Source organism: Schistocerca gregaria, chromosome 1, assembly GCF_023897955.1.
Source record: "Schistocerca gregaria isolate iqSchGreg1 chromosome 1, iqSchGreg1.2, whole genome shotgun sequence".
Classification (NCBI taxonomy): Eukaryota; Metazoa; Arthropoda; class Insecta; order Orthoptera; family Acrididae; genus Schistocerca; species Schistocerca gregaria.
This window is the reverse complement of record NC_064920.1, coordinates 998,434,440-998,450,586: the sequence shown is the minus strand read 5'-3', so window position 1 is coordinate 998,450,586 and position 16,147 is coordinate 998,434,440. Positions and strand designations below refer to the sequence as shown.

The 16,147-nt window shown below is 45.6% G+C and overlaps 1 protein-coding gene across 2 annotated transcripts in view; it reads right to left on the bottom strand.

Moving 5' to 3' along the window:
• The window catches only part of LOC126312349 (phospholipase B1, membrane-associated-like), a 226,390-nt gene that overhangs the window by 162,700 nt on the left and 47,543 nt on the right, over window positions 1-16,147 (bottom strand). For both annotated transcript variants that reach the window (XM_049992240.1, XM_049992241.1), the window contains exon 2: window positions 12,304-12,577. In XM_049992240.1, the coding sequence (XP_049848197.1) occupies window positions 12,304-12,501 (198 nt within the window). In that variant the 5' untranslated portion in view covers window positions 12,502-12,577. The remainder of the gene's footprint in view (window positions 1-12,303; window positions 12,578-16,147) is intronic.

Here is a 16,147-nt window from a genome sequence, read left to right as displayed (position 1 = left end):
GACGTGTTAGTGGCCCATGCGGGCCTCGGCGTAAGCATGATTCGCATGCTCGAGCTACCCTTCGAAGTAGCTGAATCATTGACCCATGAATCACTCCAACCATACGGCTGAGTAATTAGTCATACAGCTGAACGTCGGGCAAGTTTTAACACATATCCACTGCTCAATGGTGTTCATCAGGTGCGAATCACCCTTATAATACATGTGTTGTCATATCTAAATATAGGCATATCTAAATATAGGCGGGTAAAGAACTATTGTTATCTATGATGGCCAACCCTGGATGTGTTCTGGATGTGGTAGTGAACGACATCTTCGATCCAAGTGCATGAAGAGGAGACTAAAGCAACTACCCGGTGGTAGATAGAAAGAAGGATCCTTTATTGTATGATTATACGATAGCGGAACAAACGCTGGTAGCAGTTACTTCTGTAAAATATCTGGAAGTATGCGTGCGGAACGATTTGAAATGGCATGATCATATAAAATTAATTGTTGGTAAGGCGGGTATCAGGTTGAGATTCATTGGGAGAGTCCTTAGAAAATGTAGTCCATCAACAAAGGAGGTGGCTTACAAAACACTCGTACGACCTATACTTGAGTATTGCTCATCAGTGTGGGATCCGTACCAGATCGGGTTGACGGATGAGATAGAGAAGATCCAAAGAAGGGCGGCGCGTTTCGTCACAGGGTTATTTGGTAACCGTCATAGCGTTACGGAGATGTTTAGCAAACTCAAGTGGCAGGCTCTGCAAGAGAGGCGCTCTGCATCGTGGTGTAGCTCGCTGTCCAGGTTTCGAGAGAGTGCGTTTCTGCTTCCCCCTACTTATACCTCCCGAGGAGATCACGAATGTAAAATTAGGGAGATTCAATCGTGCACGGAGGCTTTCAGATAGTTGTTCTTCCCGCGAACCATACGCGACTGGAACAGAAAAGAGAAGTAATGAGAGTGGCACGTAAAGTGCCCTCCGCCACACACCGTTGGGTGGCTTGCGGAGTATAAATGTAGATGTAGATGTAGACCTACCAATGCAGGCCAGGCCCACGTCACTACACTGGCATACGCGTCGGTGCTTCGCGAGGAGGCGACGCGGAGGTCTGAGCGTATATTCGAAAGGACACCGCAGATGACGGAGGGGCCATCAGGCCACCGTGATGCTGAGATGGCTCTCACACCACTCCAGTCACAGACGTTGCACGTGATAGATAGATCACGAGGACGACCACACAACGAAAGGCATGGAAACCGGAGTGGAGACGGCCACAGACGCAACGGTGATGCAACAGGAGCCGCAGGATTCAACAGCACCGTAGGTGGAGATCAGGGCGTGTAAACGAAGTTGTGTCCATGCACAGTCAAAGGGGCCCTGAGATTTGTATTTTTTCTTTTGTGTAAATGGTGCTAAAACAAACGCAGTCATTTTATATTTTATTCACCTTAATAATCTTTTTTATTCACTTATCACTCCATTAATCTCATAATATTTTGCTTTTTTTTTATTTATTCCAGTCTCTGATCACAATATAAAGTCCTTCGACGATGACCAGTTACAGTCAGTAATGACCATTTTCAGATCTGTGCTACACCATGTTGCTTTTTGATTTCACTTAATAACTGATGTCAGTTAATTATCAATCTCCAGTATGGGGCTATCTCACTATTAATTTTCAGCCGGCCGTTGTGGCTGAGCGGTTCTAGGCGCTTCAGTGCGGAACCGCGCTGCTCTACGGTCGCAGGTTCGAATCTTGCCTCGGACATGAATGTGTGTGATGTCCTTAGGTTAGTTAGGTTTAAGTAGTTCTACGTCTAGGGGACTGATGATCTCCGATGTTAAGTCCCATAGTGCTTAACCGAGCGGGGTGGCGCAGTGGTTAGCACACTGGACTCGCATTCGGGAGGACGACAGTTCAATCGCGCGTCCGGCCATCCTGATTTAGGTTTTCCGTGATTTCCCTAAATCGGTCCAGGCGAATGCCGGAATGGTCGCTTTGAAAGGGTACGGCCGACTTCCTTCCCCGTCCTTTCCTAATCCGATGAGACCGATGACCTTGCTGTTTGGTCACTTCCCCAAAACAATCGAACCCAACCATAGTGCTAAGAGCCATTTGAATCATTTGTTCATTTTCATCCTATGTTTGCGGTATCACAGATAATTTTGAAGGATTCGCTACATTTTGACGACCAACGTGAGAAAATATAAATAGTAATTTCATGCAAGAAATCAAAGAACTCTCGATTCCCTGCAGTTTTGGAGCCTAACATGGTACGATCTCATTTGTCATATAGATGTCATTTTTCAATTTACTACACTTGTTAGTGATGATCCAGCCATTGGATAACACGTCGTATGGCCTGCGGCTGCACTGGCACTGATTCTCACTACGGGCATTAATTTTCACCCCCTCTCGTCGTAATGTTTCACTAATTACGCAGTTATTACAGTGCGTGCGCTATTTTCGATTCCAGCCACTGGTTGCACTTCTCTGGTTTTGTTCCCTGGCGGCGGCCTTCCTGTCGTCTCGCTAGAGACAACCTTGCAGCTTACAGGAATTTTAATGATAGGCGCTGCTTTCTGCTAATGTTTTGTCTGGCTGGCCGTTCCGCTCACTGAGGATGGTCGCGTGTTCAAGTTTTTAGCGGACGGTAACGACGCCATTTGAAGAATCATTACTTCCCTCTGCCTTCGAAAAAAGCTGGTTGCGTCTTCTGAGTCGGCCAGTACCCGTTTCTGGTCCGCTGGTTCATGGATGGAACGCTGCCAACATTTTTGCTCCTCCGGGTTCCGGCGTAGAAATAAGTGGTGAGTATTTCTTTTGCGTGTGATTAAGTGTTAGATGAGATTTGTGAAAGCCCCGGTTCTTTGCTGAGACTTGGGTTCACGCCGATTGTGACTGTAGCTCTCTATAGCGGCCGTTATTGGGCTTGGTTTTAGAAGTGGATCAGCATCCTTGGCAATCAGATCATTCCCGAGTTGTTTTTAAAATATTTGTAAGGGGAGAGGAGGGTCACACTACGGCCGCCTGTACTTCCGTTATTACCCAACTTAATATAGGGACTCTTTAAATTCTGTGCTTATGCCTTACTTTTTATACTCAGGGGTTCAAACCTCATATAATCTCTTGTATTTAAAGCACTCATGTATTCATTCTTAAGAATTATACCTGCATTTTAATCTGAACGATCAGGTGTTCGGCCGGCCGGAGTGCCCGACGGTTCTAGGCGCTACAGTCTGGAATCGCTAGACCGCTACGATCGCAGGTTCGAATCCTGCTTCGGGCATGGATGTGTGTGATGTCCTTAGATTCGTTAGGTTTAAGTAGTTCTAAGTTCTAGGGGACTGATGACCTAGGAAGTTTAGTCCCATAGTGCTCAGAGCCATTTGAACCATTTGACCAGGTGTTCAAATTATTTTAAAATATTTGTATATTCAGTTGTCTGCTTGTTTCGTAGATTATACAGGCACATGTTCTCCAGTTCCAAGGGCATACACCCACATGAAATCTGTAATTTGTGTATGTTATAGAATTTTAATTTTTAACCCCTGTATGTCTCAAAGGGTGCGCTGAACCCCTTATCTGTTTCATACGTGGCCTGGGCTCAATTTCGCAATCTCTCCTTGGATAATGCAATAAGTTGAAGCCCTATTCTAACCATTCTGTGAATCTGTTAACCAAAGCATTTGTTTCTGCTTTGGGGTGATTTAAACATTTTAAAATTTGTGTGACCGATACTGAATTTAAAAGATTGCCGCAGTTATATATATATATATATATATATATATATATATATATATATATATATATATATATATATATATATATACGAGCTCCTTGTCCGAGTCGTGGAGGTCCAAGGGATATATACTGGGCGCCATGTCATTGCCGTGTCACGTGGATGCAGCACGGAGGGGCATGTGCCCAGCACACTGCTCTCGTGGAGCTGCTACTACTCACTCAGGTAGCTCCCAAAACTCAGGTAGCTCACCAATTGGCCTTACGAAGGTGAGTGCACTCCGTAATAGTCGTCCCACCAAGGACAAATCCTTGGCAGTTCCGGGAGTCGAACCCGCGTCCTAAGCTGACCACGCAGCTGAGGGGGAAGTCAGTGAGTTTTAAATTTCATTCCTCATTGTAACGCTTGTATTGAAAGCTCCTTGTAATTGTGTTTCGAAACTGTAACCAAATGCCTCTGATTTTGTTTAAATGAACCCTTTCGCTACTACACACGTGCTCTCTGGATTCCATGTTTATCTTACGGCCGTACTGCTCTCAGAATGCTGGCACCCATGCTGAGAGACGGCGTTCCGGACGTTGTGAAATACTTATCACCCGAATTTTCGAAAATTATTAGGTGCAAAAATTTTTATTTGTGCACATATTATTGTCTTACCTCTTCACTCGACAGGGAACTGAGTTTCCCTTCGTTATATGTCATATTTGCAGCGCTACACCGACTTACGTAAAGTAATGAACGGAATTTTATAGAGTTTACAAAGGTAAAAACGCAGTGCGTAAACTCTGAGTATGGTAGATTTCAGCTCGTATGTTGCAGTGAATGAAAATGAATTATTTCAAACTGAGAGCAGAACGGTTTCTCATTCTGTTGTCAAGTTCTACATCCACATCTACATCTACATGGATACCGTGCGAATCACACTGAAGTGCGTGGCAGAGGGTTCATCGAATCACCTTCGCCTGCCGGAGTGGCCGAGCGATTCTAGGCGCTACAGTCTGGAACCGCGCGACCACTACGGTGGCAGATTCTAATCCTGCCTCGGGCATGGATGTGTGTGATGTCCTTAGGTTAGTTAGGTTTAAGTAGTTCTAAGTTCTATGGGACTGACGTCTTTCCGCGCGAGCTCTGATTTCCCTTATTTTATTACAGAGATAGTTTCTCCCTATGTAGGTCGGCATCAAGAATATATTTTCACATTCGGAGAAGAAAGTTGGTTACTGAAATTTAGTGAGAAGATTCCGCCCCAGCGAAAAACGCCTTTTTTTTCAAAAATGATGATCACCCCAAATCCTCTGTCATTTCGGTGACACTCTCTCCCCTATTTCGCAATAATACGAAACGTGCTGCCCCTCTTTGCTCTTTTTCTATTTACTCCGTCAATCATATCTAGTAAAGATCCCACACCGCCTTAGCAGTATTCTAAAAGAGCACGGACAAGCGTAGTTTAGGCAGTCTCTTTACTAGAACTGTTACATTACTGTCCTACCAATAAAACGCATTGTTTGGTTAGCTTTCCCAACAACATTTTCTGTGTGTTCTTCCAATTGAAATTGTTCTTAATCTTAATTTCTAGGATTTTAGTTGAATTTACGTCCTTTAGGTTTGACTGATTTATCGTGTGACCGTAGTTTAACGGATTCCTTTTTACGCTCATGTGGATGATCTCACACTTTTCGTTATTTAGGGTCAGTAGCCAATTTTCGCACCACACATATCTTTTCTAAATCGTTTTGCAATTTTTTTTGCTCTTCTGATGACTTTACTAGTCGATAAGCGACAGAGTCATGTGCAAACAGGCCGGCCGCGGTGGTCTTGCAGTTCTAGGCGCTCAGTCCGGAACCGCGCGACTGCTACGGTCGCAGGTTTGAATCCTGCCTCGGGCATGGATGTGTGTGATGTCCTTGGGTTGGTTAGGTTTAAGTAGGTCTAAGTTCTAGGGGACTGATGACCACAGATGTTAAGTCCCATAGTGCTCAGAGCCATTTGAACCATGCGCAAACGCCGCGCGGGGTAACCGCGCGATTTCAGGCGCCTTGTCGGAGGTTCGAGTTCTCCCTCGAGCATGGGTGTGTGTGTTATCCTTAGAGTAAGTTAGTTTAAGTTATATTAAGTAGTGCATACGCTTAGGATCCGATGATCTCAGCAGTTTGGTCCCATAACACCATACCACAAATTTCCAATTTTCCAATTTGCAGGCAGCCTAGAACGGCCGCTCAGATTGTCTCCCAAATCGGTTGTATAGATAAGAAACGGCAAAGGGCCTATAACACTGCCTTGCTGATCGCCAGAAATAACTTCTGTTTTATTCGTTGACTTTCTGTTAATTTCTGCTAACTGTGACCTCTCTGACAGGAAATCACAAATCCAGTCACATATATGGACGATGTTCCAGAAGCACGCAATTTCCTGAAAGCCGCTTGTATGGCACAGTGTCAAAAGCCTTCCGGAAATCCAGAAATACGGAATCAATTTGATATCCCTTGTCAATAGCACTCAACACTTTGTACTAGTAAGAAGACAGTTACGTTTCACAAGAACGATGTTTGCTAAATCCGTGTTTACTGTGTGTCAGTAGTCCGTTTTCTTCGATGTAATTCATAATGTTCTCCCACGTATGTTCCAAAATCCTGCTGCATATGGACGTTAATGATATTGGCCAGTAATTTAGTGGATTACTCCTACTACCAATCGGGTTTTATATCCGACGAACGGTCGCGTGCGACGTGCCCGTTCACATGGTTGTGCATCGAGAATCATGTGGTCATAACAATCGTCGTATCTCATAAACGATTCAAGACATCGAAAAGAGGTATTTTGCAAATGATAGCACCCAACTTTTAATAACTGCGACATGGAAGTAATTCGTCCGCAGCGGTGAGTGGTCGGTAGCTCAGAATGCATACAAACGTCCATAGCACTGTAGAAAAAGCGAAGTTACATGCATATACACGTCAACAATGCCTGGAGAATAGCGCAATAGAACTGGTATACACGTCCATAGCTGCGTAAGGATTAAAGATATATTATCTTAAACGTATTTGCCATTCAAAAATTTTTGTTCTAAATCATTGTTAATAGTCATGAGTGTATCTGGGGCTTGTTCTTATATGTTTGCTAGATTTCAGCAATCCTGTTTTTAAAAAACTGGAAATTAAAAAAATAAAATGAAAAGTCTAAATATTTGAGTCTTGTATAGCCCGCACCTTATCACTCCAAATCCAAGATGCCTACCGTTTCAATAACCATCATAACACTTTCTCGCATGGTACAATCACACAGTAGCTGTGTGACCTAATGGATCAAGGATGTCTGTGGGAAACCGTCTGCAGTAGGACCTTGCCACAAGCAACAACTATTGTTATTACGAGGGTCACTCCAAAAGAAATGCACACTATTTTTATAAAAATACAGTTTCCATTGTGCATGTGCGAAAGTTTTACGGTGTGTAGACACATCCTTCCCGCTTGTTTTCAAACTTAGTTCAACCTGTTCCCGTGAGTGGCGCCGTCACAGCATGTCTTCAAGATGGCTGCTACACTTGACGTTCGTCAGAAGCAACGTGCTATCATAGAATTCCTGTTCTGTGAAAACGAGACAGTGGGAAACATCCACAAGAGGTTGAAAAAGGCGTATGGAGATGCTGCTGTAGATCGCCGTACAGTTAGTCGATGGGCAAGCACGTTACGTGATGAAGGGAAGGCTGGTACGGCAATATTGAGGATTGTCCTCGCAGCGGCAGGCCTCGTACTGCACACACTCCAAACAATGTGCAGAGACTTAACGAATTGGTGACTGCTGACAGACCCATCACAGTGAGCGAATTGTCACACTACCTTGGGATAGCGTCTGCAGAATACTGAAAGTATTGGCGTTAAAAAAAGTTTTGTGCCAGGTGGGATCCCAGTGGCTCACAACGAAAAAAGAAAAAGTGTATGCAGCGAAATTTTGGACCAATACGAGAATGGTGGGGATGAATTCCTTGGAAGAATTGTGACTGGTGATGAAACATGGCTCCATCATTTTTCACCAGAGACGAAGAGGCAACCAATGGAGTGGCATTATGCAAATTCACCCAAGGAAAAAAATTCAAAACCACACCTTCTGCTGGAAAAGTTATGGCTACGGTGTTTCTCGGTTCCGAAGGACTCTTCTTTGTGGACATCATGCTAAGTGGAACCACCATAAATTCTGATGCGTATGTGACGACACTGAAGATCGACTGAGATGTGTTCGACTACATCGGAAAAAGCAGGATGTTTCGCTGTTGCACGACAATGCACGGCCACATGTCAGTAAAAAACCATGGAAGCGATCACAAGTGAGGTGTTTTTCCAAAGAAGTTTCACAGAGGAAGAGTGTTCTGTAGTTCCTTCTCTAGATTGTCGCACAGATAACAAAATGGTAGATATGGAAATAGACGACAGAGGGATAGAGAAACAATTAAAATCGCTCAAAAGAGGAAAGGCCGCTGGACCTGATGGGATACCAGTTCGATTTTACACAGAGTATGCGAAGGAACTTGGCCCCCTTCTTGCAGCGGTGTACCGTAGGTCACTAGAAGAGCGTAGTGTTCCAAAGGATTGGAAAAGGGCACAGGTCATCCCAGTTTTCAAGAAGGGACGTCGAACAGATGTGCAGAACTGTAGACCTATATCCCTAATGTCGATCAGTTGTAGAATTTTGGAACACGAATTATCTTCGAGTATAATGACTTTTCTGCAACTGTAAGAATCAACATGGGTTTCGAAAAAGACGATCGTGTGAAACCCAGCTCGCGCTATTCGTCCACGAGACTCAGAGGGCCTTAGACACGGGTTCACAGGTAGATGCCGTGTTTCTTGACTTCCGCAAGGCGTTCGATACATTTCCTCACAGTCGTTTAGTGAACGAAGTAAGAGCATATGGACTATCAGACCAATTGTGTGATTGGATTGAAGAATTCCTAGATAACAGAACGCAGCATGTCATTCTCAATGGAGATAAGTCTTCCGAAGTAAGAGCGACTTCAGGTGTGCCGCAGGGGAGTGTCGTAGTCATTCACAACATACATAAATCTCCTTATGGCTAACATCGGAAGTTCACTGAAGCTTTTGACGGATGATGCTGTGGTATATCGAGAAGTTGTAACAATGGAAAATTGTACTGAAATGCAGGAGGATCTGCAACGAATCGACGCAAGGTGCAGGGAATGGCAATTTAATGTCATTGTAGACAAGTGTAATGTGGTATGAATACACAGAAAGAAAGATCCTTTATCATTAAGTTACAATATAGCAGGTCAGCAACTGGAAGCAGTTAATTCCATAAATTATCTGGTAGTAGGCATTAGGAGTGATTTAAAATCGAATGATCATATAAAGTTGTTCGTCGGTAAAGCAGATGACAGACTGAGATTCATTGGAAGAATCCTAAGGAAATACAATCCGCAAACAAAGGAAGTAGGTTAGCGTACACTTGTTCGCTCACTGCTTGAATATTGCTCACCAGAGTGGGATCCATACCAGATAGGGTTGGTAGAAGAGATAGAGAAGATCCAACGGAGAGCAGCGCGCTTCGTTACAGGATCATTTAGTAATCGCAAAAGCATTATGGAGAGGATAGATAAACTCCAGTGGAATACTCTGCAGGAGAGACGCTCCGTAGCTCGGTTTCGAGAACATACCTTCACCGAGCAGTCTAGCAGTATTTGCTCCCTCCTACGTATATCTCGCGAAGAGACCATGAGGATAAAATCAGAGAGATTGGAGCCCACACAGAGGCATACCGACAATCCTTTCCACGAAGATTACGGGACTGGAATAGAAGGGAGAACCGATAGAGGTACTCAAAGTACCCTTCGCCACACACCGTCAGGTGGATTGCGGAGTATGGATGTAAATGTAGACAACACTGAAACATCCGCCTTACAGTCCTGAACTCGATCCATGTCACTATCATCTCTTTGGATAACTGAAAGACTCTCTTCGTGGAACAAGGTTTCAAGATGATGATTGTCTTGTGCACGCTGCCAAACAGTGGTTCCAACAGGTGGGTCCAGAATTTTACCGTGCGGGTATACAGGCGCTGGTTCCAAGACGGCGTAAGGCAGTTGAGAGCGATGGAAATTATGTGGATCAATGAAAATATTGTGATTCTTGAGTTTCTCCCGGCGTATTTGATAATGAAAATATCCACGGGTGTACTGCCGGTCTACAGTGTCCAACGTGCACAATATTTCGGCAATCATACATGTCGCCATCAACAGGTGAACTGACGGACTGAGCTCTTGTGAACGTGCCCGCACGGAGATCCCTACGCTATGGCTGCTCAGAGGGAACTGAGTTCGTTCGCGGCGGCGGCCGATTTAAATACCCTCTGCCCGCGGTGCGCTCCCTCTGCTGTCCGCGCCCCGCGCCACGGTCGCGCGGTGGAACAGATTGCGACGGCGGCTGAGATGACGTCGGAGTGATGGCTCTGTTTGCCGTGGTTGTCATAACTATACGTTTGCTCGATTTACTCTTGATTAACCCAATCGCTGGTTCCCAAGATTTGCTAAGATTATAGCCAAAATCACGGCTTATGAGGTCGTCATTGATGCGAATTTTGATGGCCTCTCTAACAACACTGTCCCAATATCTCGACGTCCGTACCAGAACCCTTGAGCGTTCATACTCCATAGCGTGTTTTGCCGACAAGCAATGTTCAGCGAGCGCCGACTTGCTCGGATACATCAGTCGAGTGTGCCTCTGGTGTTCACGGCATCGATCCTCGACGGTAAGCATCGTCTGACTAATATACGACTTGCCACATTGACACGGAATCTGGTACACGCCGGCGTTCCTCGAACCGAGGTCATCCTTGGCGCTCCTCGCCAGTGCACGATTTTTATTCGGAGGACAAAACACAGTTCCGACCCGGTGTTTCTTCAAAATGCGGGCGATTTTCCCCGAGAGTGCGCCTGTATGTGGAATAAACGCAGTGCCTACCTCCTCCCTCGCGATTTCATCCATCTCCACAGGTTGTGCTGCAGTGGTTGGGCAGAGAGCACGTTGAATCTGCCACTCTGAGTAGCCATTTTTTCGGAATACAGTTCTCAAATGTGCCAATTCCTGGGGTAGAATCTCTGCGTCAGAGATAGTGCACGTCCTATATACTAGAGTTTTAAGTACCCCATTCCTCTGTGAAGGGTGGCGGCAGCTGTCTGCGTGCAGATACAGATCAGTATGCGTTGTCTTCCGATACACCCCATGACCTAGGGTGCAGTCAGCCCTCCTCTTGACCAAGACGTCAAAGAAAGGTAATTTACCCTCCGTTTCAGTCTCCATAGTCGCCGCGGACGGAGGGTATTTAAATCGGCCGCCGACGCGACCGAACCCAATTCCCTCTGACAAGGGAACCTCCCCATCGCACCCCCCCCCCCCCCCTCAGATTTGGTTATAAGTTGGCGCAGTGGAAAGCCCTTGAAAAACTGAACACAGATCAATCGAGATAACAGGGAGAAGTTGTGTGGAACTATGAAAAAAATAATCAAAATTACAAACTGAGTAGTCTATGTGCAAGACAGCCAACATCAAGAACAATGTCGGCTCAAGTGCGCAGTGGTCCCGTGGTTAGCGTGAGCAGCTGCGGAACGAGAGGTCCTTGGTTCAAGTCTACCTTCAAGTGAAAAGTTTAATTTTTTATTTTCAGACAATTATTATCTGTCCGTCCGTCCGTCCGATGCGAGGTAACTGCGCCGTAGTATGGGGACGCTACACCAAACAAACATCGAAACACACGACATCAGTCGACTACAGCGCACGGAAGAGAGAGTATTCCTGCTAATGTGGCTCCCTGGCTGGCAGTTGACTGTTCGCTACTTTGGACCAGAGTGCATTAAATACGTGCGGTGCGGTCGCAAAACAGAGACACTAAACTTATTACAGTGGACAGAGACGTCAATGAACGAACGGAGAGATCATAACTTTGCGAAAATAAAGATAGTAAACTTTTCACTCGAGGGAAGACTTGAACCAAGGACGTCTCGTTCAGCAGCTGCTCACGGGACGACGCCCCTCCTGAGCTTAGTCTATCCTTGATGTTGCTTATGTTGCGCATGGACTACTCAGTTTGTATATTTTGCTACTTTTTTTTCATAGTTCCACACAACTTCTTCCTGCTTTCTCGATTGATTTGTGTTCAGTTTTTCAAGGCCTATCCACTGTGCCAACTTATAAGTAAATCTGAGGGGGGGGGGGGGGGGGGGGGGGTTTGCGATGGGGATGTTCCCTTGTGAGCAGCCATAGCGTACGGATCTCCGTGCCGGCACGTTCACAGCTCAGTCCGTCAGTTCACCTGATTATGGCGACATGTATGATCGCCGAAATATTGTGCCCGTTGGACACTGTAGACTGGCAGTACACCCGTAGATATTTTGATTAATGAAAATATTGTTCCTAAAGAATGTATCTACAAACTGTAAAACTTTCAAACATGTAGAGTAAAAGATGGATTAAAAAAAAAAGTTGTGTGCAATTGCTTTGGAGTGACACTCGTAGATTCAGTCATTGAACACACAGCTTCACTGGGTTAGGACGAACGGTACCCACCTGTGGAACTTGCAGGTAGTTTTCAACGCCAGAGGCGAGCGGCGAGTCGCCCCTGAGGATCGCCAGTGTGGCGTTGAGCGGCCGGCGCTGGGCGGCGCCTGGAGCCACCAGCAGCACCAGGAGCGACGCCAGGGCGATGTAGGGGGCCCGGCGCCTCGCCCGCACCCACATCAGCGTCCGCGGCCGCGTGGCCGCCATGCCGGCGTTACCTGCGGCGCCCCAGCGGGCGGGCGCCCCCTGCGCTCATGTCCGCCGGCCGGCCGCTGCTCCGCGTCTGCGAACAGTAAACAGCGCGCCTCAGTCACGTGCTCTCCAAGGACAGTGTGGCTGCTGTTCACTTACAGGTCTCTAGTGCGAGCGTTCGTACGCTTGAGTTACGAGTCACGAGTGTGAAGTGCGAGAAGGCACTGCCCTTCTTCACTCAAATGAAGCACCAGAACATAGGCAAAAATCAGAGAAATAAAAAATAAAAATAGAAGACATAACGACGCAACACGAATGAACTATCCGAATGGGACGGAAATCGGTAGACTTCGTACAAGTACTGGCAAACAAATCATCTCAAAATGGTTCAAATGGCTCTGGGCACTATGGGACCTAACATCGGAGGTCTCCACGCCCTAGGCAGGACTCGAACCTGTGACCGTAGCAGCCGCGTGGTTCCGGACTGAAGCGCCTAGGACCGCTCGGCCACCGCGGCAGGCCAAATGATTACAGTACCAGAAACATAGACGATTTATTCAAGAGGAAGATCTTCACAAACTGAGCTGGTCATCGAGTGTCAGTTCGAACTGAGACTCATCACTGAAGATCATACGCGGCACCCTTACAGCACAACGGTATGTTTGACTATATTGTACGACCCATTTTGTCGCCATTCATGGCAACATATCCTGGACTTACATTTCAGCAAGATACTGCCCGCCCGCACTCAGCGAGAGTTTCTACTGTTTGTCTTCGTACTTGCCTAACCCTACCTTCGTCAGCAAGTGCGCTGGATTTTTCTTTAGTTGGGAACATTGGAACATTAATGGCAGGGCCCTCCAACCATCTTGGGAGTTTGACAGTCTGGTGTACAAACTGCACAAAATTTAACACGACCTCCCTCAGGAGGACGTCCAACAAATCTGTCAGTCAAGGCCAAACAGAATAACTGCTTCCAAGGCACTACTGACTTGCTCAATTTGTGACGCTCTGCCGGCCGCGGTGGTCTAGTGGCTCTAGGCGCGCAGTCCGGAACTGCGGGACTGCCACGGTCGCAGGTTCGAATCCTGCCTCGGACGTGGATGTGTGTGAGGTCCTTAGGTTAGTTAGGTTTAAGTAGTTCTAAGTTCTAGGGGACTGATGACCACTGATGTTAAGTCCCATAGTGCTCAGAGCCATATGTGACGCTCTTTCACAGGAATAATTCATTCAAGTTTTCTGAAACTATAATCAAATAGTTCTCTGTACATCACATCTACCGATTTCCGATAGTTCCTTCGTGGTGTGTGCATATATATATACATATACACGGTGGTCCATTGATCGTGAGCGGGCCAAGTAGCTCACGAAATAAGCGTCAAACGAGAAAACTACAAAGAACGAAACCTGTCTAGCTTGAAGGGGGAAACCTGGTGGCCCTACGGTTGACTCGCTAGATGGCGCTGCCATAGATCAAACGGATATCAACTTCGTTTTTTTTAAATAGGAACCTCCATTTTTATTATATATATTCGTGTAGTACGTAAAGAAATATGAATGTTTTAGTTGGACCACTTTTTTCGCTTTGTGATAGATGGCGCTATGATAGTCACAAACGTATAAGTACGTGGTATCACGTAACATTCCTCCAGTGCGGACGGTATTTGCTGCGTGATACATTACCCGCGTTAAAATGGACCGTTTAACAATTGCGGAAAAGGACGATATCGTGTTGATGTATGGCTATTGTGAGCAAAATGCCCAACGGGCGTGTGCTATGTATGCTGCTCGGTATCCTGGACGACATCATCCGAGTGTCCGGACCGTTACCTTATTTAAGGAAACAAGAAGAGTCCAGCCACCTGTGAAACGTCAACCACGACCTGCAACAAATGATGATGCCCAAGTAGGTGTTTTAGCTGCTGTCGTGACAAATCCGCACATCAGTAGCAGACAAATTGCGCTAGAATCGGGAATATCAAAAACGTCGGTGTTGAGAATGTTACATCAACATCGATTGCACCCGCACCATATTTCTGTGCACCAGGAATTGCATGGCGACGACTTTGAATGGCATGTACAGTTTCTGCCACTGGGCACAAGAGAAATTACGGGACGATAACAGATTTTTTGCACGCACTCTATTTAGCGACGAAGCCTCATTCACCAACAGCTGTAACGTAAACCGACATAACAAGCAGTAATAGGCAACCGAGAATCCACGATGGCTGCGACAAGTGGAACATCAGCGACCTTGGCGGGTTAAAGTATGATGCGGCATTATGGGAGGAAGGATAATTGCCCCCAATTTATCGATGGCAATCTAAATGGTGCAATGTATGCTGATTTCCTACGTAATGTTCTACCGATGCTACTACAAGATGTTTCACTGCGTGACAGAATGGCGATGTACTTCCAACATGATTAATGTCCGGCACATAGCTCGCGTGCGGTTGACACGGTATTGAATAGCATATTTCGTGAAGGTGGATTGGTCGTCGAAACACCATACCATGGCCCACACGTTCATCGGATCTAACGTCACCGAATTTATTTCTGTGGGGAAAGTTGAAGGATATTTGCTATCGTGATCCACCGACAACGCCTGACAACGTGCGTCAGTGCATTGTCAATGCATGTGCGAACACTACGGAAGGCGAACTACTCGCTGTTGAGAGGAATGTCGTTGCACGTATTGCCAAATGCATTGAGGTTGACGGACATCATTTTGAGTTTTTATTGCATTAATGTGGTTTTTACAGGTAATCACGCTGTAACAGCATGCGTTCTCAGAAACTATAAGTTCACAAAGGTACATGTATCACACTGGAACAACCGAAATAAAATGCTCAAACGTACCTACGTTCTGTATTTTAATTTAAAAAACCTACCTGTTTTCAACTGTTCGTCTAAAAGTGTGAGCCTTATGTTTGTGACTATTACAGCGCCATCTATCACAAAGTGAAAAGATTGGTCCAACTAAAACATTCATATTTCTTTACGTACTACACGAATATGTAATAAGAAAAGGGACTGTGATGTGCTTGCTGTGCAATATAGTGAACCTCGCTCGTAGTAGTCAAACAAGATCAACTGGAACTTTGACGAGTATGCCTGCTGTCACGTTCTCATGGATCCGATATCGGGCCACTATCGTATCCAGATACCCCACAAATCTAGATATTCCTCTATTCGCCCAGCCAGACACCCACAATGAGGCACCTTTTGAATTCTGTGAGCTGTTGATAAAGCTATCTCGGACGGTTACACAGCACCTCCGTATCCTGCAGAGTGATCAGTCAACATATGATGGTGTTTACTCCCCTTATAAGAACTACCAGGCCTGCTAACAAGATTATACATGACTAAAACTAATTTCCTCTAGTGGCTGTTCTATCTGTCATAACAGATCCTTTTCTCTATCACAATTGTACTATTGTGTTTCTTTAGTGTAACAATGTACTTTCCGCAGTCCAAAATGTTTACAACAAAAGGGAGCAACTCAAAGAAATGTGATGTTTACGTAAAGTATCGCAATGTTTTGCACTCAAACAAAATATTTTCCGCAACTAAATTGTGCTGTGATGCTTGTTAAGTGTTTCACTGGTATCTCCAGGTGTAAAATACTTAAAGATTGTCATCTCCATCTGTGTTATTCGTA